General features: G+C 38.6%; 1 protein-coding gene across 2 annotated transcripts in view; it reads left to right on the top strand.

Moving 5' to 3' along the window:
- Positions 1–12581, top strand: part of KIAA1958 (KIAA1958 ortholog) — a 172306-nt gene extending 159725 nt beyond the window's left edge. Inside the window, exon 5 of one of the 2 annotated variants that reach the window (XM_027105188.1) lies at positions 10587–12581. In XM_027105188.1, coding sequence (XP_026960989.1) covers positions 10587–11393 — 807 coding nt within the window. In that variant the 3' untranslated portion in view covers positions 11394–12581. The remainder of the gene's footprint in view (positions 1–10586) is intronic. The other variant, XM_027105187.1, reaches the window with a different exon arrangement.
- Positions 12582–22425: the final 9844 nt, after the last annotated feature.

Here is a 22425-nt window from a genome sequence, read left to right as displayed (position 1 = left end):
TTAAAACATGGGGGAAATGTTAAAGCTGGAAGTATAGATTCAAAGATATTGCAAATAGAAGTCATAACTGAAGCGCAAGGGCAGGTGACATCTCCAGGTTTGGGTGATGTGTTTAGGGCACCAACAAGAGATGAAATAGGAAATCCAGGTTTCTACTTCTGGCAGCATGGTGCCCTAGATACTGTGAGGGGCCTTTCTGCTGTACTTGCAGAAAGAAAGGGTGCCATCCACAGGCTCAAAACAGGAGCAGTGTGAGCAGTAAGCACGTATGAAAGGCAGGGCTCTTCCTCAGGGCTTACGTTGATAACATCATTAAGAAGGGAAGAGGCAGGGAGCTAAACTGAAGAATCCTCGATTGAGGAGCAGACCCTGAAAGTGTCTAAAGAAGTTCTTGGTCAGCACCCTGGCTCCTTGCAGAGTCATATGCTAATAATCTTTGGAGGGAAACATCCAAAATATAGGTGCTCAGATTTTTCACAGATTAAGACCAACTAAATGTGTGCTCATTAAAAAAAAAAAAAATCACTATCCACTTAAGGAAATAAATCACCATGAATGAGAATGAATAGAAACAACAAAGAACAGATTTAGACACCAGGGACTTTAGATAGTAGATTATAGGTTAAGGATGTATGAAATGTTTGTTGAAAGAATGAAAAGAATTATAAAAATGAAAAAGCAACAACATACTAATCAAAATGATCCAGCAGATTAGAAAATAAATTGAAATTTCCACTTGTGGCCATAAGGGAATAGAAGGGTCCAGAATTGCTCTCCTGCTGTAACAACTAGAAAGCTGGGCATAATATATAGTGAAATAACTCTTCTTACAGAACAGGCAGCACAGGACTTGATCCCTAAGATGGCTGCTTGACCACCTCTCAGGCTTTCTGCCTGGAGACAATTTTTAAACTGCATTAAAGGGTATGGGAAACCAAACTGAGCCTGGCAATCTTGCTGAGTTGAGGGGAGACAGAAATCAGAGCTCAGGGCGGCTGAGGACATGAGAACAACTAGAAAGAAGTTATAGCATACATTGAAAAGATAAGACAAATCCAGAATTTAATAATGTAAAATTCACAATTTCTAGCATACAATCAACAGTTACTTTACATAGGAAGAAGTGGGAACATATAACCCATGCCCAGGAGAAAAATCAGTTAATTCTTTCACTTCCAACCAATTTGGAGGAGATTTACTCTCCTGCCAGAAACAACCAAAAAACAGACAAATGATATAACTAATGTTTTTCAAGGTATTATATAATACACAAAGAAGGGCAGTGATCTCTGAGAGATGGGAAACAAGGTGAGCCTTACATGTGCCCCAGCTTGCTGCCTTGAAAGAGGCTACAGGGCTGTGGTGCAGGGAGGGAGCATGCAGGAAGAGCACAGCAGATTTGCTGAGTTGAGGAAATGGAACTGAGTCCAGAGAGACCCAGGTGGCTAGAATTGTCATAACAGAATATTCGAAAGTAGAGAGCTACACAGAAAGAGAACGTGAAAGAACTGAAGCTATTCTGTCTCAAATATTCAGCTGAGTACTGATCAACATCTGCATGTGAAGCTATTCTGTCTCAAATATTCAGCTGAGTACTGATCAACATCTGCATGTGAGGAAACTACCTGAGGCTGGCCAAAAAAAAAAAAGATGCCTGAAAGAATCAGAGGTAATAGTACCTGGAGCTCACACAGAACTGCAAACAGTACCTCTTCCCACCAGTCAGACTGGAAAAACCTCAGGATTCGTGGGGTAGAGACTTTAGAAAGGTCTTGCATCAAATGTGGAGAATAATTAGCCACAGACTGAGCTTTGCTCTAACCCTACCCAACAAATCTTAAAAGCAAGACCCAGCTACATGGAAAGGTGCTATATATCACTAATCATCAGGGAAATGCAAATCAAAACCGCAGGGAGCTATTACCTCACATCTGTTAGGATGACTGTTATCAAAAGACAAGAGTTAACTAGTGTTGGTAAGGATGTGGAGAAAAGGGAACTGTTGTGCACTACTGGAGCAAATGTAAAGTGGTGCAGCCACTATAGAAAAAGAGTATGGAGGTTCCTCAAAAAATTAAAAATAGAACTATCATGCGATCCTTTATCTAAAGGAAACGAAAACACTAATTCAAAAGGATATATACACCCCTGTGTTCATTGCAGCATTATTTACAATAGCCAAGACATAGAAGCAACCTAAGTATCCAGAGATGGATGAATGGATAAAGAATATGTGGTGTATAGATACAGTGGAATATTATTCGCCATAAAAAGGAAGAAAATCTTGCTGTTTGCAACAACATGGATGGACCTTGAGGGCATTATACTAAATGAAATAAGTCAGACAGAGAAAGACAATTACCATATGATCTCACTTATATGTGGAATCTAAAAACAAAGAACAAAAATCCTCCTAGCTACAAAGAACAGATTGGTGGTCACTAGAGGCTGGGAATGAGCAGTGTTGAAATGGGTGAAGGTGGTCAAAAGGCCTGGGGATGTAATGTGCAGCATGGTGAGTATAGTTAATAACATGGTACTGTATATTTGAAAGTTGCTAAGAGAGTAGATCTTAAAAGCTCTCGTTACAAGAAAAAAAATTTTTAACTATGTGTGGTGATGGGTGTTGACTAGATTTATTGTGGTAATCATTTTGCAATATATACAAATATCAAAATATTATGTTATACACCTGAAACTGATATAGTGTCATATGGTAATTATATCTCAATTTTTTTTTAATTAGGAAAAAGCAAGACCCAAAAGAGTCAAACAGTTTTCAAGTAACTTAACTACGTCCCAGAACAAACCTTAAGAATATTTATAGGAATATAAGAATATCCAGAACCCAAGAAATAAAATTCACAATCTCTGGCAACTAAACAAAAATTTCCAGACATGCAAAGGAGCAAGAAAATATCAATATATCACTTAAAGAATGAATCAATCAAAACCAACCCAGAACTGACACAGATTTTAGAATTAGCAGACAAGGACATTAAACCATTATTATGACGAAAATAAACACGTGAAAAGATGCTCATTAGACCGCAGGGAAATGCAAGACAAAATCACATGAGATTCTACTTCACATTCAGTAGGAAGACTAGGATAAAAAAAAGAAAAACAGATAATAACAAGCGTTGATGAGGATGTGGAGAAATTGGAACCCTCATACATTTCTGGTGGGAATGCAAAATGATGCAACTGCTTTGGAAAGTCTGGAAGTTCCCCAAAAGTTAAACATAGGGTTACTCTCACCCAGCAATTCCATTCATAGGCATATACTCAAGAAAATTTAAGACATATATCTATACAAAAACCTGTACACAAATATTTGTTGTAGCATTATTCACCATAGCCAAAATGTACAAACAACCCAAATGTCCATCATTTGGATGAACAAAACATGGCATATCCATACAATGGAATATTATTTGTCAATGAAAAGAAACGAAGTACTGATACATGCTTACAGCATGGCTGAACCTTGAAAGTGTTATACTAAGTAAAATAAGTCAGACACAAAAGAGCAAATATGTATGATTCCATTTATGCAGGGTACCTAGAATAGGCAAGTTCGTAGAGACAGAAAGTATAATAGAGGTTACCAGGGGCTGACGGGGGAAGAAATGTAGTTATGGTATACTGAGTACAGTTTCTGTTTGGAATGATGAAAAAGTTCTGGAAATGAGTAGTGATGATGGTTGCACAACATTGTGAATGTACTTAATGACACTGGATGGTACACTTATAAATGGTTAAGATGGTAAATTTTATATTATGTATATTTTACCACAATAAAAAAGCAAATAAATCTATTAAAATGTAACAATTTCACCTTTATTAATAATAATTTTAAAATTCATCTATTCTCATAGACCCTCATCACCATGTCTTCAGCCCCTAACCTTAACCTTTTCTAGGTCAGAGGATCTTGTCTTCCAGACTTTGTGAAGTCACTATGAAGACAGTTGTCCGTTACTGGGAAACTTTACATTTCCCTGCAGGAATCCATGAAAAGAGCCCCATTTCCCCATAACCTTCATGGCATAGGTAACATATACATCTCAGGTGGTGAAAATGTCTCGATTGTCCAGTTGGGTGTGCCTTATCATCACTTCTAGTTTCACCTGTGTTGTTTGGAGGAATGATGGATGAGGAAGAAGATATATTTCAATCCTCTGTCTCACATGGGCCACTTAAATATTTTTAATGATTAAATTCTTAAGAAAGAGGCCAGTCTCTTAGAGCATTAGCCAGTATTTTTGTTAAAAGAAGGAATTGTGGCATCAGGGACCATAGTCTTAATCTCATTTTTTGGTCTCAGTGCAAGGTATTTTTAGTCTAAGTGTGTCTTTAAAGATAGATATAGCTAGCAGCAAACAAGCTAGGTTACAGCTGTTTATCATTATTTGGCAGCTGGTAAACCTCAAATTTAGTTATTTTTTCAAGGAGGAAAGCAAAGAGTCAAATCAGACTTCAAAATGTCATCTAAATTAGCAGAGTGTACCCTGCCAGTCTCACACTCTCATCACTCTGTGATCTACTATGTGTGTTCCACATGGTATTTTTTTCTTCATAAGTGTGACCTAATCCTCACTGATACATCTCCCTCAAAGTTGCTGTCTCATTGATCTACATATTCCTTAGCCTCACTCAGAAAATACAGCATCTTGAAGTTCAATACCTGTCTTTCTCAATAAAGTGAAATTTAGTAACTGCAAAAATGAAGTCATTTTTGTTGTCAGCAATGGTTACTTCAAGATTCATTTTTTTTTCCTATTAGAGTACTTGTAGTTCACAAGCATTTTCTCCACTTTCTTCATCCCCTAGTCAAGATTATCACAAAGGGGAGTTTGAGGCATTCCCCAAAGTAATTCTTGGTTTTACTTGTCTAATCCTTTCAGTTGCCAAGGATTGCTACATAGTTCCAGAACTTTGGGACTTGCCAAGCAAGTCAGTCTTCTTATACTGCTCTTTCCCACCTGGAGTCATCTGCCCCATGACAACCTCTTACTTCTCTTTGGTCATTTTCACATCAAGAAAGCCCAGTTTGGGGACTTCCCTGGTGCTCCAGCGGTTAAGACTCTGCGCTCCCAATGCAGGGGGCCCAGCTTCGATCCCTGGTCAGGGAACTAGATCCCACGTGCATGCTGCAACTAAATATCCTGTGTGCTACAACTAAGACCTGGTGCAGCCAATTAAAAAAAAAAAAAAGCCCAATTTTTAATCCATGGTGAATTTGATGTTCAGAGTGGCTCATGAGGGAAAATACTTTCCTGCAATGTCTTCATAACAATTTAAGACCTCGAGGAATAATTATCAACCAAAACTCAGTCTGAGAAAACTAAGGAGGCAGGCAACATGGGCCAGAATGAACAGTTTCTTGTGTACAAAGAATATACATTTTGTGACTTGACATTTCTTCAGGAATTGCTTTTGCTGTGATTTTTCTTTGAAACTTGTGGTATAGTCAAGGGTTCTCCTTGATTCTTAGGGTTCTGCACCCTAAGTCAGCTTTGGTTCTCCTGACTCCGGGGTTAATTCATTGCTTTAACCCATGTTTATCAGTTCATTGGGTATCTATAATACATTTCAGGCCTTCTGGTAGGGTCTTCAGCATGAAGAACCAGTCATGTATGAGATGTCATTCTTGCATTCAGGAAGCTTTCAGTCCACTTTGAGAGACAGACATATAAATAGATAAAAGGCTGTGCAATATGGAGAGGGCCATAATAAAATTTAAGTTAAGTGCCTTGGGATCCCAGGTGAGAGAGTAACTTTGCTTAGGGAAGCTGGAGAAGCCTTTTATATAGGCAGCAGAATTTGAGCTAGATCTGAAACAAGGAATAGAGGTTTTCCAAATAGAGAAGGTTAGAAGAAAAAACATTATAGGCAGAGGAAATAGCATATGCAAAGACTTGGAAGCATGAAAGAGCCCTGTGGTTCCTACGAATGTCACAAAGTTCAGTGAAGCTGGAAAACAGAGTATAAAGAGAACAAAAGATTAAGCTAGAGAAATAGGGTGTGTATCAGTTATCTGTGGCTGCATAACAAACCACCCCAAAACTTAGTGGCTTAACAGAACATTCATTTTATTTGCTCATGATGATACGGGGCTTTCTCAGCTAGAAGTGGTTCTTCTACTGGTCTCACTTGGGATACTCATGTGGGTACAGTCATCTGTATATTAGATGGGAGGCAGCTTGTCTCTGAGTCACACGTTCCTGAGGTCTAACTGGGCTTCCTTACATGGCAACATCGTGTACTACGACAATGGGGGCAAACCTGTAAGAACCTGTAAGATGAAAACAGAACCCCTTGAAGCCTAGGTTTGGAATTCACACATTGTTATTTCTACCACATTCTATTGGCCAAATTAATTCATGGCCAGCCTCGATTCCAAGGGTGGGAAAATAGATTCTACTTCCTGATGGGAGGAGCAGCAGAGTCACCTTGCAAAGGGGTGTTAAGAACAGGGAGGGGAGAGATGGTTGTGGCTGTCTTTGCAAACAATCTACCATAGGGTGGAAGCAGATTGTAAAGGCCTGCATACAAGGTAAACAGTTTGGAACTTATCTGAAGGGCAAAAGGAAGCTATCAGAGGTTAGTTGTTTTGTTTTGTTTTGTTTTTAAACACTAAGGTAGTACGATTTTCTGCTCAGCACCCCTTATTTAAGGAACCATTCTTCTCCTACAATCCCCATGGTTATTGCAGAAGCCATTATGTTAGTACAGTGGCCCACCTTTTGGTTGGTTGTTTGGGCCAGTCAGAATCCTTCCTTTAGACTTTTTTTCTACTGAAAGTGAGAGTTGGACTCTTGCCAGTACCTGAAGCTGTAAGATATAACCCTTGGGGAGTGCTAAGTGGCTACATAAAGAAAGCAGCTCTGTACAGAGAAGCAGAGGTGAGAGGTGGAGCCCTGATGGCCTTGAAATCCACTATTTCTGATATCCCTCTTTGCCAAGGCTTTTTCAAGTTTGGTCTCTCTCTTGCAACCACACAAGTCCCAGCTAATACAAAGAGAAGTTAACACCTGCAAGTAGGGAGTTGCAAGTGACAGCATAAAAATCTGAAACCAGATGAGTTTTGGGTGTCATGATTATTGGGAAGTTATGTTAACTGGTTTTTACTGGTATGTAAGAAAACTATTGCTTTTTATATTTTGTATGCAGCTACCCTATTTATTCTTTCTGATGGCTTTTCGACTGAATCTCTTGGAGTTTCCTAGACCAACAATTAGATTATCAGAAAACAATTATGTTTTGTCTTTTTCCTTTCCTATATGCATATATACATACATACGTGTGTGTGTGTGTGTGTGTGTGTGTGTGTAATTTCTTTTTCTTGTCTCACTTGGTTGGCCAGAATCTTCAGAGCATTGTTGTATAATAGCAATGATATTCATCATTCTCATCCTATTCCTGACTTCATAAAAAAGATTCTAATGTTTTCATCTTGGTGTAATTTTTTTTAACATCTTTATTGGAGTATAATTGCTTTACAATGCTTTACAATTCACAAAGTGAATCAGCTATACATATACGTATATCCCCATATCTCCTCCCGCTTGTGTTTCCCTCCCACCCTCCCTATCCCACCCCTCTAGGTGGACACAAAGCACCAAGATGATCTCCCTGTGCTATGCGGCTGCTTCCCACTAGCTATCTATTTTATATTTGGTAGTAGTGTATATATGTCCATGCCACTCTCTCACTTTGTCCCAGCTTACACTTCCCCCTCCCCATGTCCTCAAGTCTATTCTCTATATCTGCATCTTTATTCCCGTCCTGACCCTAGGTTCTTCAGAACCATTTTTTTTTAGATTCCATATATATGTGTTAGCATATGGTATTTGTTTTTCTCTTTCTGACTTACTTCACTGTGTATGACAGACTCTAGGTCCATCCGCCTCACTATAAATAACTCAGTTTCGTTCCTTTTTATGGCTGAGTAATATTCCATTGTATATATGTGCCACATCTTCTTTATCCATTCATCTGTTGATGGACACTTAGGTTGCTTCCATGTCCTGGCTATTGTAAATAGAGCTGCAGTGAACACTGTGGTACATGACTCTTTTTGAATTATGGTTTTCTCAGGGTATATGCCCAGTAGTGGGATTGCTGGGTCATATAGTAGTTCTATATTTAGTTCTTTAAGGAACCTCCATACTGTTCTCCATAGTGGCTGTATCAGTTTACATTCCCACCAACAGTACAAGAGGGTTCCCTTTTCTCCACACCCTCTCCAGCAAAATTGTTTGTAGATTTTTTGATGATGGTCATTCTGACTGGTGTGAGGTGATACCTCATTGTAGTTTTGATTCATCTTGAGTGTAATTTTTATAGTTCATGTCTGTTAAATACTCTTCGTTATAGTAAGAGGATATTTTTTCTTCCAATCTAAATTTAATTTGCATTTTGAAAATTTGAAGTGGATAGCATATTCTTTCAAATAATTTTTCAGTAATTTTCAGCTTCATATTTTTTCTCCTTAATATATAAATGAGTCAATTATATTGAAGTATTTATTACTATTGAATCATCCTTATACTCTGATAATCCCTACTGGTCTCGATGTAGATTGCTTTCCTGCAGTCCTGAATTTGATAATATAGGCAGCCCTCATTTTGCTGGTACCATGTTAACTGCTACTTGTGCATATCAGAGCCATGCCCTTGCTCGCATGGTTCTAACGTGTGTACATTTTGTTTTACATTGGTGCTGGGCAAAGTGGAAATCACTAGTACTTTACTTAGAGCAGTTTACATTTATATTCATATACTTTGTTGGGGTTTTTTTATCATCTTTATTGGAGTATAATTGCTTTACAATGCTGTGTTAGTTTCTGCTTTATAACAAAGTGAATCAGCTATACATATACATATGTTCCCATATCTCCTCCCTCTTGCGTCTTTGGTATAATATCTACTATATTTGGATTAGAAAAAAAATGAAGAACGCTTATTTTTCCTGTGCTCCAAAACTGTTTACATACAAAAGAAAAGCTGAATCAACTCCATAACACCATCTCTTTATGAGTGACATACATCTTTGACAGTCATTTCATTCTCTTCTTTTGTTTGGGGCTCTTCAGATCTCTTACCTCTTATTGAACCAACTTTGGTAATTTATATTTTTCTAGAAAATTGTTCAGGTTATTTATATTTTCAAATTAATATGCATAAAGTTTATGACATTCTTTCATATTCTTTATTCATTTTCTGTAGTTATTGTCTTTCTCATTCCTAATATTGTTTATATTATATTTCCTTTCCTCTTCTTTCTCTCTCTTTCTTTCTATCATATTTGCTAGAAGTTTGTCAACTTTATACGTCTTTTCAAAGATTACATGTTTTCATTTTTTATCTATACCAATTTATATCTTTTCCAGTTCATTAATTTGTTTTATTTTTATTGATTCACTCTATTTTTGAATTTGATTTACTTTTTCTAGTCTTTTGTGTTGAATAGTGTTCGCTTATTTTTAATAAAGTTTCTAACAAAGGAGTTTAAGACTGTGGTGTTATTGGAGTATATTTGGCAACACCTCATACATTTTGATATGTAATGTTTTCAGTTTGCCTCATTTTTAATCTATAATTCAGTTTTTATTTTCCTCTTTGACCCAAGGGCTATTAGAAGAATGAGTGTTACCTGTACAGTTTCTACTTTTAAAACATCTCTTATTGAGACTATCTTTTGTCCTAGAATGTGTATTCAACCTAAACTGACTATGAGCAAGGTCTGGTTTTATCTTTATGGCTCCCTCTTGAAAGTAAAGCTTTCTTACCCACCAACCTTCCTCCTCCTGCCATGCCTAAATAAGGAGCACTCTCTAATTGTCAGTATAATCATTAAGTCTTTCATATCTTTTGTACAAATATTGACATTGAAGCCCTATCGATCGTTAAGTCAGAAATATTTCCAGACTTATTCAGATAAATTCAAGTGAAGAATCAAGGGGCATTAACTTGCTGTGCAAAATGGACATGTGAGTCATCTTTCCCTTCAGCACCAAGTACATGCAGAGATCAGGGAAAGTAATGTCGGAATGATTCAGAGTTCGATAAGTTTAGTTCAGGAATTCTTCAAAGAGGATGGCTGAATTTTATTGAAGGGGAGGGAAGGAAATGATATCCTAGAAAAGAGACGAAAGGGCTTTCCAGAGAGGAACAGTGAAAGTTACAAGGCCAATAATAAAAATAAAAATAATTACATATATATATATATATATATATATATATGTTGTGTGTATGTGTGTTCATTACTATTTACAAACCCTTTCACATCCACTACTTTATTTAAGCATTACAATAATTCTTTGAGAAGGTATGATTATTATCTCCCATCCTGTTTGCTTAGAACACTGAGGTTTAAAGGGACTAAGTGGAGCCCAGTGTGGAACCTAGATCTTCCAGCGTGAAATTCACTGTTTTTTCCACTATATCATGCTAAGAAGGCAGCCCTCTAGAGGGCTCTGCAAAATACAGCCCCTGGTGAGGATCAGGAGAAGGAAGGAGGGGTCTGGCTACTTGGGTGTCCGCAAATTTGTAACCTCAGTGTTTGTCTCATTTGAGATCCCTGCAGTGAAGCTGAACGAGCTGCTCGAGAACTTTTATGTCACCGTTAAGAAGAGCGACGGCTCAGACTTCCTGGCCACGTCGCTGCACGCCATCCGCCGAGGCCTGGACCGCATCCTGAAGAATGCGGGCGTGGGCTTCTCCATCACCAGCAGCACCTTCAGCTCCTCCACCAAGAAGCTCAAGGAGAAGCTGTGGGTGCTGAGTAAGGCAGGGATGTCAGGTGCCCGTTCTCGCAACATCGTCTACTTCTCCCTCTCTGATGAGGAGGAGATGTGGCAGGCAGGGTGTCTGGGGGATGACAGCCCCATCACCCTTCTGTCCACCGTGGTCAAGTACAACAGCCAATACCTGAATATGCGGACGCTGCAGGAGCATGCTGATCTGATGTATGGTGACATCGAGCTGCTCAAAGACCCACAGAACCAGCCCTATTTCGCCCGGACAGACAGTGTCAAGCGGGAGAGTCGGAGTGGTTCCACTCGAGTGTGCCACGGGAAGATCTACCATGAGCATTCCAGGGGACACAAACAGTGCCCTTACTGCCTCCTCTACAAGTACATGTACATCCACCGACCACCCACCCAGATGGAGGCCAAGTCCCCTTTCTACCTTACCGCCAGGAAGGAGGCCACAGACATGGGCAGCGTGTGGTACGAGGAACAGAGGATGGGACTGAGGTCTCTTCGGGGAATTGTCCCGAACTTAGCCAAGAAGGTCAAGCTGGAAAACTGTGAGAACTTCACCTTCGTCTCATTTACTCAGGTCTCCAGGAGGCTTGGCTCCCACAGCTGCTGCCAGTGAGTCTCCCCTGGGTCCCGGCCACCACCCAACACACCTGGCAGGGGGGCGCTCCCCCCGCAGCCAAGGCCAGAGTTCTGAGGTGGCAGGGATGACCGTGATTTCATGGTCAGGCTGGTCCCTGTCAGTGGGACTTCCTATTTCTTTGACTTTGCATTTGTTTTTTTAACTGAAAGTAGATGAATCTTTAGGATGTTTTATCCAGATGTGTGTCACCTTTGTTAAATTATAGAGTCTAACGCACTGTATAAATTACTACATACACAAGAGTGAGGAAGTTCATTTTATCTAGTGCCTTTTTAGCACAGATTTTCTCAAAAAAAATAAAAGGGAGTGGGGAAGAAAACCATTTAAGTAGTCATTAAAAAAAAATCCCAGTAGCCTAGTAGCTTTAGAATGTTATACACACTTTGTGGAATTACACTCACAGTGAGGAGCTAGGAAGGGAGAGGCAGACGTGTTAACTATTTCCAGGAGAAAAATGGCACCTGGCACTCCTCCTTATGTTTTGTTGATGGATAAGTGGGTCCTGCAGAGCAAGCAGCCTTGGTTGATGGAAGGTCGTGGAGCTACGCTCAGTCACACTGATAGGAAAGTGGGGACTGCTCTCAGCCCTGGGAGGACTTGACCTCTGCATCAGTGGAGACAGTTTTATGAGAAAAGATTAATGCACCAAACGGTGCTTGTGAGAACAAGGTTTCCGATGAACTAGATGGTTTGTACAATAAGGGAATTTCTAGTAGTAGAGAAAGTGTCTTGGAAAAGCGGTCTGCGATCAAAACGTGAAAAACCTCCTGAAGCAGAAGTGCCTACGTTTTCTTTCTCAGCGTCATGTGAAAGCTATTTTCGTTTGAACATTTTTTAGAGTTTGTTTTTTTTCATCTGTTCCTTGTGTCATACAGTTGTTCCAGCATATAGCACTGGACTGTAAAACAACTGAAAGTAATTTTCAGGCGTAACCAGGAAAATCCAACAGAACAAGCTGCAAAGAAAACAAATTCCAAAACATGTTTATTAAAGAGTTTTGAAATATTTTTGTCAAAGTATGACTCTTTCAGCCACAAGAGATCTCATCATTTTAGGTTGGCACCAATGCTTGGGACACGAGGATGTAGGCAACCTACCAGGTAAGCAAACCCAGCAACAAGCACAGAATTGAAAAATCAGACCATGATGATAGGTTATCAGTGTAGTTTGAAATCATTTCACTCAGGTGAGATTAAATCTGACCACTTGTCATTCAAACATTAACAGAATGTTATAATAACTGCTCTGAATAAGTGAAAAAGGAGCCCAAAGAGGACTAATTAATAATAATAATAATTTCTAGGGAATCTTTATTTTGTATTTGAGGAAAGACTGCTACAACTTCATACCATTTTGTTCCTGTGTATGTTTTCCAGTCCACAATTGAAAGTCTAGTATACATTCATTTTGTAGGAGTCCTAAAATCAGCCCTATTTCTTTTTCAAAACATTATTTTAGTATTTATTTTAATTGTTTTAAAAAATCATTCACTGGTCATTGAAATATATCATACTTCCTTTACCAGAGAAGACTCAACCAATGCTGCCTTAAGGTTTAATGTTCCCTTTTTAGTTCCTGCACATTTATTTCGTTTACTAGTTGATCTTTCCTGAATATAGATTAACTCTGGTATGTCTCCATCTGTATATAAATAACAGGTAATCTTTAATAAGCAGTGTTATGACTTGATATTGTACACTGTTCTGTTGTAGTTTCCTATAGGGATTTTAAGGTTTTGATTAAAAGAGACACAAAACACGAGGTACAGTTTCCTTTAGTGGGTGAACACCCAAAGGAAATTTTGTTTGAGGAAAGCACATGGTGGTTTTTCTTGTCAGTACTGCACTTAAACAGAAATATAACCTATGTGAACTACTGGGCAGGGCCTGCAGCTTAATTAATAAAACCTCCATTTTTATTTTAAATCGATTCAAGAAGAAATTGCCATTAGATATCACTGGGATCTTTTCAGATTTTAACATTTCCAAAAGTAGCAATAACTGATCCAGAGGCTGTAATCTTTCTGTTGATAGTGGCTTTTTATCAGCTGAGTAACAATCTCTGCCTCAGGTTTGTCGCTTATCACCTATTTGATGGGCTTTCAACCCTCAGAGTTCTGAAGTGAATGATTATAATCAAAGTCAGGAGGTAGAATCTCCAGTGGTACCTGATGGAAGGAAAGAATCGTATCTCAGCATCCTAAATGCCATTCATTGCATGCCTCCTGTGCCACCCACTGTATAGGTACTTTGTCTATTATATATTTGTGTGTAGATGTGTATGTGTGTATGCACACACACACTTTAAGTTTATATGTGATAACGCCTAGTAAACCTGCTAATATGGTGAAGCACCTATCCATCTATATGGCTGTGTCCATGCTCAGAGGATCTGAAGGGGGGCAGAGTAGCTAGTTCTTGTTGGGCTTCAGAGCTAAGGCAGTTGTTCTGTCTTTTCGGCCAGCTGTAAACCATACCCTCTGGGGACTGCAGGGTTTTCTACTCTTGGCCTAAGCCAGGAGAAAGGAGATTCCCAAGAGAAGAAAGAGGGAGGTTAAGAGTTTTTTCTCTACTTACCTTTAGTGTTTTTTGTATTCAAAAGTGGGAATGAATACCGGGAACTTGCACATTCACCGAGGCTCAAGTGGCCGTGGCTCTGCCTCAGGAATGGTGGTGCTGTAGGTGTTATGGGACGACCCAGGGAGTCCTTTGGGTGAGCTCTTGCCCCCAGCACCTTCTGCACCTGCTCTAAAGGAAGCCCCGCTCGCCTGGTACCTCCTCCCCAGAATTTAGCCAGTCTCCCCTTGGAAGTTTATTCCAGCAGAGGTGATGGGGGCATCAGCTTGAAGGGTATGATTCAATGAAGTATAAAGGCTTTAGCACAGCACCGGGCACATAGTATTATTTATGCAATAAATCTTAGTTATTTTAGTTACAACCTTTGGTAAGAGTAATAATATTATTCACCTAATCTGCACTATACCACTTATTCCTTCCATTATGGAGATTCTCTCTCCTTTAAACTGTTAAACTTGAAGAGGAAAGCAAACCTGATAATGTGGTCACATTTATACCCATAAATTCTACCTCCAGCACCTCCAAGCCCTGATACCTCAGATATAAGCAAAAACAATTAAAGTATAGAGAAGCCCTGAGAGGCGTTAGGAGGAAGTTTTCCCATGGTTTAGTGTGTTTGCAAAGGGAAGTATTATGGGAAAACCTAACCAAAGTTGTGAAAGAAATGGTCTCCTCGGTCATGCGGCATTTCCCAGCTTTCGTTGGATTATATGCTGTATTAATCTGCCCTGACTGATAAATGTTTATAGAAATGTGAAACTCTGTTACTTTGATTTTTATTTTAATTCAACCTCATTAAAAGCATCGCGCTATAGCCACCCTATCAGCATGTTCATAGACAGCTGTGGAGAAGATCTAGACAAAATAATCCTCCTGTAGAAGCGGAAGCCTCTGGCTATAGAAGGAAGATTACCAGGCTGGCAGCGCCTTCTCTACTCACTTGGTAAATGCTGGTCTCACTTTCCTCAGCTGTGAAAGGAGATCATCGGAAAAGGTCATCTCCAAAGTGAATAATGTTACATTTCTGCAGTTCCTCAAGGCCATGTAGTTAAGAAGTGGCAAAACTAGGAGGCAGAATTCCTAATTCCTCAAGATCATATACTGAATCTCCTAAGTGAGTGCTTCTCGCTATATTGGAACGCTTGCGTTAGGAAGAACGATTTTGTTGACATTTTAAGTTTGACAGCTCTTTAAATTATTTTGCTATCTCTACAGGCAGCAGAATGTTATTTTTCTCAGGTTAGGCTAACACTAACCACATTGTTACCACTTAAATAAACAAATATTTATGTTTAAATAGTACTCTTATCAAACAAGCATCACTTTGTTGCTTTCGTTGAAATCTGGATTGCTAACAGTGGGTTCTTGAGCTAGTACCAGTTAACTTTAGGCAGCAAGAAATGCAAACGATGACGATCTCAAAGAAGAGTTACCTCATTTTCCCTCAGGCGCTCCAATTTAGCCTAAGTTAAGACCCATACATATTGAGAAACTGTTAACAAACAGCCCTGAACCGAAGAATGCATTAAAAGTTTCAAATTCACGTGTATCTTTAAATGCTTTTCCTTTTGGGGTGAATTTAATGCTCTGTTTTAAGAGAAAAACATTCAGTTGTTTAGGCAAAGTTCTTAGGTAAAAATCTTTGTTGTGTTTTTCCATATAAATTATCACCTAAGCAAAAACAGGAGTGAAGGGAGAGATTGGTGATGACCTAAGGCTGAACTCCCTTTCTGAGAGAAGAGGAGGCTGTGGGGAATGAAAAACTAGCTTATCTCTGGAAGTTCCTATGTGTTCTGTATCCATGTATCCTGACATCATAGGATTTCCCAAAACTCCTTTGAGGGAGGCTGCCCATCCTTCTGGCAAAGTTTGCCTATTTTGATGATGATTTTGAGTACTTCTAGTTCTTTATAGCCCAAGAAATCCAGAGAGGTTCCCTATGTTTTAATTGTTGATGAGAATCAGATTTTTATGCTCAATTAAAGTGCTTTAATGTTGATCTAATGCAGTTCATATGGAAATTAATAATTGCAGGAAATACTTGTTAAGACCAAAAAGAAAAATCACTGGATTATATGTAGATGCATATTGCTTCCATTACTATTAAAAGCAATTAGATAGATCCCTCTCCCCCACTGAGAATGGGCTCCTAAATATTTTATGGTCAGAATAACTGATTTAATTGATTTACATTTAACTGTAGTTATTTTTACTGATTTGTTCAAATAAGTTTCTGGAAGATTCAGATTTGACTAACACTAACTGTGGTAAGTGCTTTCGCACAGCTTCCTCGTATTCTCATTTAATTCTCACAACAGCTCTGCAGGGTAGGTCTAATTATTCCCATTTTACTTACTGAGAAACCAAGGCTCAGAGAAGTTAAGTAAATTTCCCAAAGTCTCACAGAGCTAATAAGTTTGAACCCAGGTCTTCTGACTCCAAATACAGTGCTCAATGCATTAAACTAAACTGCCTTCTTCAGGCCCAAAGAGGTCCATTTATCACAGAGCTTTTAAAAAATTAAACAGTTTCTATTTGTTTGGGAAATATTTCATTTCTCAAACCATACTGTGTCATACCTTATATGTACTCTCTTACTAATTCAATATATTGGTATAATTCAATAGTTCCTGGAAAGCCTGGTGGTTTTCTATGAATAAGTATAACATTTTCTGCCTACTGAGAACCTTCTGTGTTTATCCAATAAATAACTCATATTATCTACTGTCTACCTTAAAGGGCAGATGTTCATGCCAGTTTATTCTAATAAAAGTCAAGTCGTTTACAAACTGCACCTGTTTTGAATGGGTATCATTGCTTAAAATGTAAAGGACTTCCTAGCCTACATCACAATTACATGCTCAGGGTTTTTGCTTTCACTTTTTAATTTTGATGTCAGAGGATTTTTATAATCTTTAGGCTAAAGCAACCTCATAGCAAAATATACTTATTTAGTCATTTGTTTTCTATTCTTTCCTTTATCAGGGCATGGGGATTTTTTTGTTTTGAGGCTTAAAAAATAAAAGGTTATAGGTAACTCTGAGACAGCCTAATCAAAATCCCCCATTTTACCAATAAGAAAATCGAAGCCCAGAGATATTAAAGGGCCCATCCAAGGTCAGCAAGACAATAAGTAGTAGATTCAGGACTAGAAAATCAATCCAGAATCTTTCCTCCATACCATAGCTGGAAGATTTGGATTTTAAAAAATTAATTAATGGAGCTGTCTGGCAGAAGGCCCCATTGGCTTCCTGCCTTCCAAGAAAAACACTCATATAGACCCAGAAGAAGGCCACCTCTCAATTCTAGAATCTAGACGGAATCAATACAATTTACAAGGCATTTGGAAGTAAAGTGAGACAAAACCTTTCAGGTTGTAGCTGTTTTCTTTCGCTTTGCTTCATGAAACAGGTTCTGTGAAATAGAAAATCTGAAAGATATTTAATACTTGTTCTCATTAACCATGTCAGTCTCCTTACTCAGAGCTCTGGTGCCAGAAAAATAACTGGCTTATCCTTTCTCTTAACCAGATGCCACACTATAAAGTGAAAAGCTTCTCTATCCCACCCTCTCTCCCATCTCCCCACCCACCTCCTCTTCATTCAGTCCAGCTCCAAGTTCTAGGGCTAAAATGTGAGCAGCAAGCAGAGAGGATCTGTTGGAGGCATAGTGCATTCTGAGAAAAACGCCCTTTAGGTGAGGACAAAAACAATAAATAAGCACGTAGCAGAAAATGCAAATATTGTGATTTTTCATGTATGGTGTTGGATCAGAGATCCAGAAAACCAGACAATAGAAAGGAAAAGGATGCCACTTCAATAGAAAAGTGTTAAACTAGAAACTGGACATGGAAATATGTACATCTTCTTACCCTCAACCTGTGCATCCAAAAAAGGGATTTGACAAACACTCAAGTGGACAGATAGCAAAATGAAAGGCAAATACTGGGTTTGAGGAGAAAGGACCATTTAAGGATGAGCATAGAGAAAACAAATGCGGCATTAAAAAAAAAAATGTGACTGAATGAAGGAAAATGAACAACTTCCAGAACAGTTGAAAGTAGTCTACTGCAAGAAACAAGAAAATTTTAGGATTCTCTTTGTCATAATTGAAGGAACAGAAGAATTGCTTCTATGCAGCAATAGTATGTTATCTTAAAATGGGAATGGATTAAGAGAAAAAGGCAACGGAATAAAATGAAAAAGAAGATAAACTGGAAAGAAGGATTTCAAGGAAGCTAAAAACACAATAGCAGATTAAAATCCACATTGGAAGTAGAAAAGAATAATACAGATGCTTATAAAAAACTCAGTGTGGGACTTCCCTGGCGGTCCAGTGGTTAAGACGCCACGCTTCCACTTCAGGGGGCACGGGTTCGATCCCTGGTCAGGGAAGTAATCCCGCATGCTGCGGGATGTGGCCAAAAATATATATATATATATCAGTGTGAAGGACAAACGAGATTTTCTTCCTATCATTCTTTCAAAAGAAACAGAAGATGAAAATAGGGGAAAGATAATGGATTTGGAAGACAGAACATTAGCTAACATTACTGATATTTGCTTTCCTGATGGAAGGAGTATATTAAGAAAAATATCATTAGACTATAAAAATGAAATCTTTCCTGAACAAAACAAAAATCTGTGTATTTAGATTGAAAGGTCTCACTGCATTCCAGGCCAAAAAAAAAACAAGTGAAAGAGACTTGTACCTAATCACCTCCTGGCAAAATTTTAAACTACCAAGGATAAAGAATGAAAAATCCTGTAGGCATTCAGTCAGACAGAAATAAGTTGCCTATCAGAAAACAAAAGAACATTCTGGCTCCAGACTTCTACTCTATACCACCAAGTGCCAGGAAACGATAGGGAATTCTGAGGGGAAAAGTTGTGACTTTGGTATTTGATACACATTTTATGTGCAAAGATATGGAAAATATTTTTAGTTGTGACAAGCATTGAAGTAAACCAGCTATGTACTATTCTTAAAAAGATAAATTATACTGCAACCTACAAAGCTTGGTTAAATTTTGTTGTTGTTGAATATCATAATTTCAAGGGACTGTGGGGTGTCAGATCATTACCCACTGGAAGAAAGATGTATGCTTTTAAATAGGTAATATGGCGAGAAGACAAAAATCTCCCCAAATGCCCAAAGTCCTCACGTAAAATGGGCTGAACTAATACAAGAAAATGGACCTAAAAACAATTGCCACCTCACAGCATTGTGTTTATTTTTATTACTGAAGTGATGCATGATCATTATAGTAAAAATAGAAAATTCATACTTTTTTCTACAAATAAAATTTAAATTGCTGTTTTCCCCACTACCATTTAAAACACTATCCTGAAAGAGTCCCTTGCTTCCAAGTGAGAAAAGGCAAGGGGTCCCCACGTTCGTCCTGGTGTCTGATAGCCTAGACCAGAGCTTGTGGAGGCCATCCTGTGTGCTTCTCCACTCTTCCCAAACTCGGAACTAACAACAGGTGCAAAATTAGAAAATTACAGAATATAAAATCTGTGTTTTAACAAGAGATCAGGAGAAATGAAACTTGTTTTAGAATACAAATGCCAGAAAAGTTCAGTTTCAACAGCAGGAAGCTGGCTGGGGGCAGTGAGGTGCTTTCCTTAGCTATACTTGAAGTTTTATGGAACTGTGTTTAAATTCAGATAGTAAGGGAATAAAAGCAGTAAAAACAAACAAAAACACAAAAAAACCCACTAAATTACTTCCTTCCAGGGTCTACAGTTATCAGTGTTAGAGCTAAAGCTGGGTTGCTTTCTTTTGGTTTTCATTTGCTTGCACTGAACAGACTTGGAAACACACAGGAACACTGAGTGTCATTGGCCTTGCTCAGTTCCTTCCTGGTCATATAAAGGTTTTGTCTGTGCCCCAAGTGGTCATGACAATTTAAACTGGAAATTAAAATTTCAACAACACCAGCATGTTTACTTTAAATTTAGAAATGCAAAAGTGAATTGGTTGCTTTGCGTTTGCTTCTTTTTTCCTTCTGAAGCATAGCAAACCTCTTGCAGATGGTAGGAGCCTCTTCTGGAAAAGCTCCAATTATAACCTTTCCCAGGGTCTCCTCCTGCTTGGCTGTGACTAACAAAAGTCTGTTCACTTTAACTACTTAGACAAGAAACACGTTGCTTTTATTGAAATTTTTAATATTTTCTGTGTAGCCGTACGTTCCAAAAGATAGCAATAAAACTGTGTCCTGGTGTTTTCACTGTTCTGGATTTTTTTTTAAATGTAGAGGAGGCATCCATAATTTCTTAACACTGGAAACATGACTCTGAAGGACAGAGGAAATGGCCAGTAACTTGAATTATTTTATTGTACCATTTTCAACTTTTTCTTTTTTCCTCCGGTGATGCCTGCACATGTACACACATGTATGTGCACGTGGGATCACCCGAGTGGGAAAGCGCGTATGGCATCAGTTTTATGTCACAGAGCGTCAGGGTTTCTTGTTAATTTAGTCCAGCCCTCTAGTTGACAGTCCAGTATAGTCTTAACAATTTGCCAGGTTCTGGGGTTTTTTTGTTTTGTTTTTTTTTAAGTTGTTGGTGTGTTGTTTGGTTTGGTTTATGTACATGCAGCTTGCCTGTTTAACCCAGATTTTTGAAAATAAAGAAAATGTTAATGTATATTTTATGTCTGTTTTATTAAAATAACTGCATAATTTTAACTTAATCAGCAGTACGCATGGTTTCTGAATTTTTTTATTTTAGCATCACATTCCTGGAAGTATGTTGTCCTTTGTATTTTGCAAAACGTAGGGACATTTTGAGCAGTTCTGTGCCTGTATTCTCTGCCTCTGAGCTAATGCTTCTGGTGAAATCAGTTCTGACTGACTCTCTGGTTCTCTGATGTAGATTCCTTCACTTGGCAGGCTGAGGGCCCATTTGGAAAGCTCTCATGGTGACTGTATATTGACCATTGTATACATGCCTCTAATGTTTTTCTGCTCTTTAAATTAGTATTTATGGCTTTTGGAGAGTGCATTTAATCCTAAAACCTTTTAAAGTTGAAATTTACTGTTCTATATATACAACAGCTAAAATCATTCCTAGGAAACAAGTTTCTGAAAAATACTTAAGTAATGGTGGTAATGGTGAAAAGATGAGAGGTTTCATTCACAAATATTGACCCTAAAGCAAATTTAATCTCTTCTCATTGTTTTGCTTAGAGCAATGATTTTTAAAATCTTAGACTCCTGAACCAGTTAAAAAATTTGATGAGAGCTGTAGGTCATTTTCTCAAGAAGATGCGTATTTGCATGCAACATTACATACATAAACCCAAGTTTAAAAACTCCTGCACTAGATTTTTTAAAAATGAGTTGTCTTTTTGAGATCTATGCTAAAATATTTAAGAATCTTCTTCAAAATAATCCAGAGGGGTAGAGAAGATGGAGGTGTAGATGGGATATAAATCGTTAAAGCAGATCAGTGGGTACATGAGCATTCATTATACTCTTCTCTCTTTTTTTGTAGATGTTTGAAATTTTCTGTAAGGCAGACTTTAAAATAAACACACAAAAAGCTCTTGTACTAGAGACTCCACAACCCTCCTTACCAGTCTTATAGAATCACAGAATCTTCAAGCTGAAAGGAAGGACCGGAGGAGAGTGAGAGTAACGATGCTGGCAAATACAAGTAAGGCCCTCTAGATGATACCCAAGGAGCATTTTCAGGCAAGGATGGTGAGTTGTAACAGTAATGGCAAGAACCAGTGAAATTTTAATTGTTAACAGGGCCTGGTTTGCATCTACTAGATAGCAACACATTTTGTCTCTCCCTTTAATACAGAGAGTAGATCTGTGGAAATATGGTTGATCCCAGCAGCCTTAGCTGTAACATACAGATTGAGATGTGATCCATCATGCTGAAAGTACCCAAGATGGGCACACTGAGCCAGGGCCCCAAAAGGCCTGGGGTAGCACATGGCCTTCTAGGCCTGAGGACAAATACTTCTCATGGCATTGCTCTGGAAACTATGTGCTACCGAAACCTTGAAAGAATGAGAGAACCTGCAGGCAAGGACCAGCAAGGGTGTATTAGGTAGGGTAGACAGAGCTAGAGGCGTCAATGGCCTGGTGCCTGCCCACTCTCCCTTAGGTGTCAAGACATTCTTTCCCAGTGCCTGAGGGCATCTCTCAGGAACAATACCTTTTGGCTTGTTTCAGTCTGTTCCATCTCCTTTTTCTTGCCCTCTCCCAGATTAGGACTGGAGCCCCAGAAGGTGTGCAGCCCATCTTCCTTCCCCAGTACATTCCCTTTTCTGTTTCTTCTTTCGGTTTCCCTGTTTGATTTCTTCCTCTGCTTAGGATCATTTTCACCACCATTTTTGCTGGTAAGACACCAGGGACAGACATGAAAGACATTAAGCAAGATATATTTCAGCAATAAACAAGCTTCTTTTAT

Source organism: Aethalodelphis obliquidens, unplaced genomic scaffold, assembly GCF_003676395.1.
Source record: "Aethalodelphis obliquidens isolate GAN/ISIS:26980383/991018 unplaced genomic scaffold, ASM367639v1 scaffold7, whole genome shotgun sequence".
Classification (NCBI taxonomy): domain Eukaryota; kingdom Metazoa; phylum Chordata; class Mammalia; order Artiodactyla; family Delphinidae; genus Aethalodelphis; species Aethalodelphis obliquidens.
Note: the sequence above shows the minus strand (reverse complement) of the source record. Positions and strands in the feature narration are given on the sequence as shown.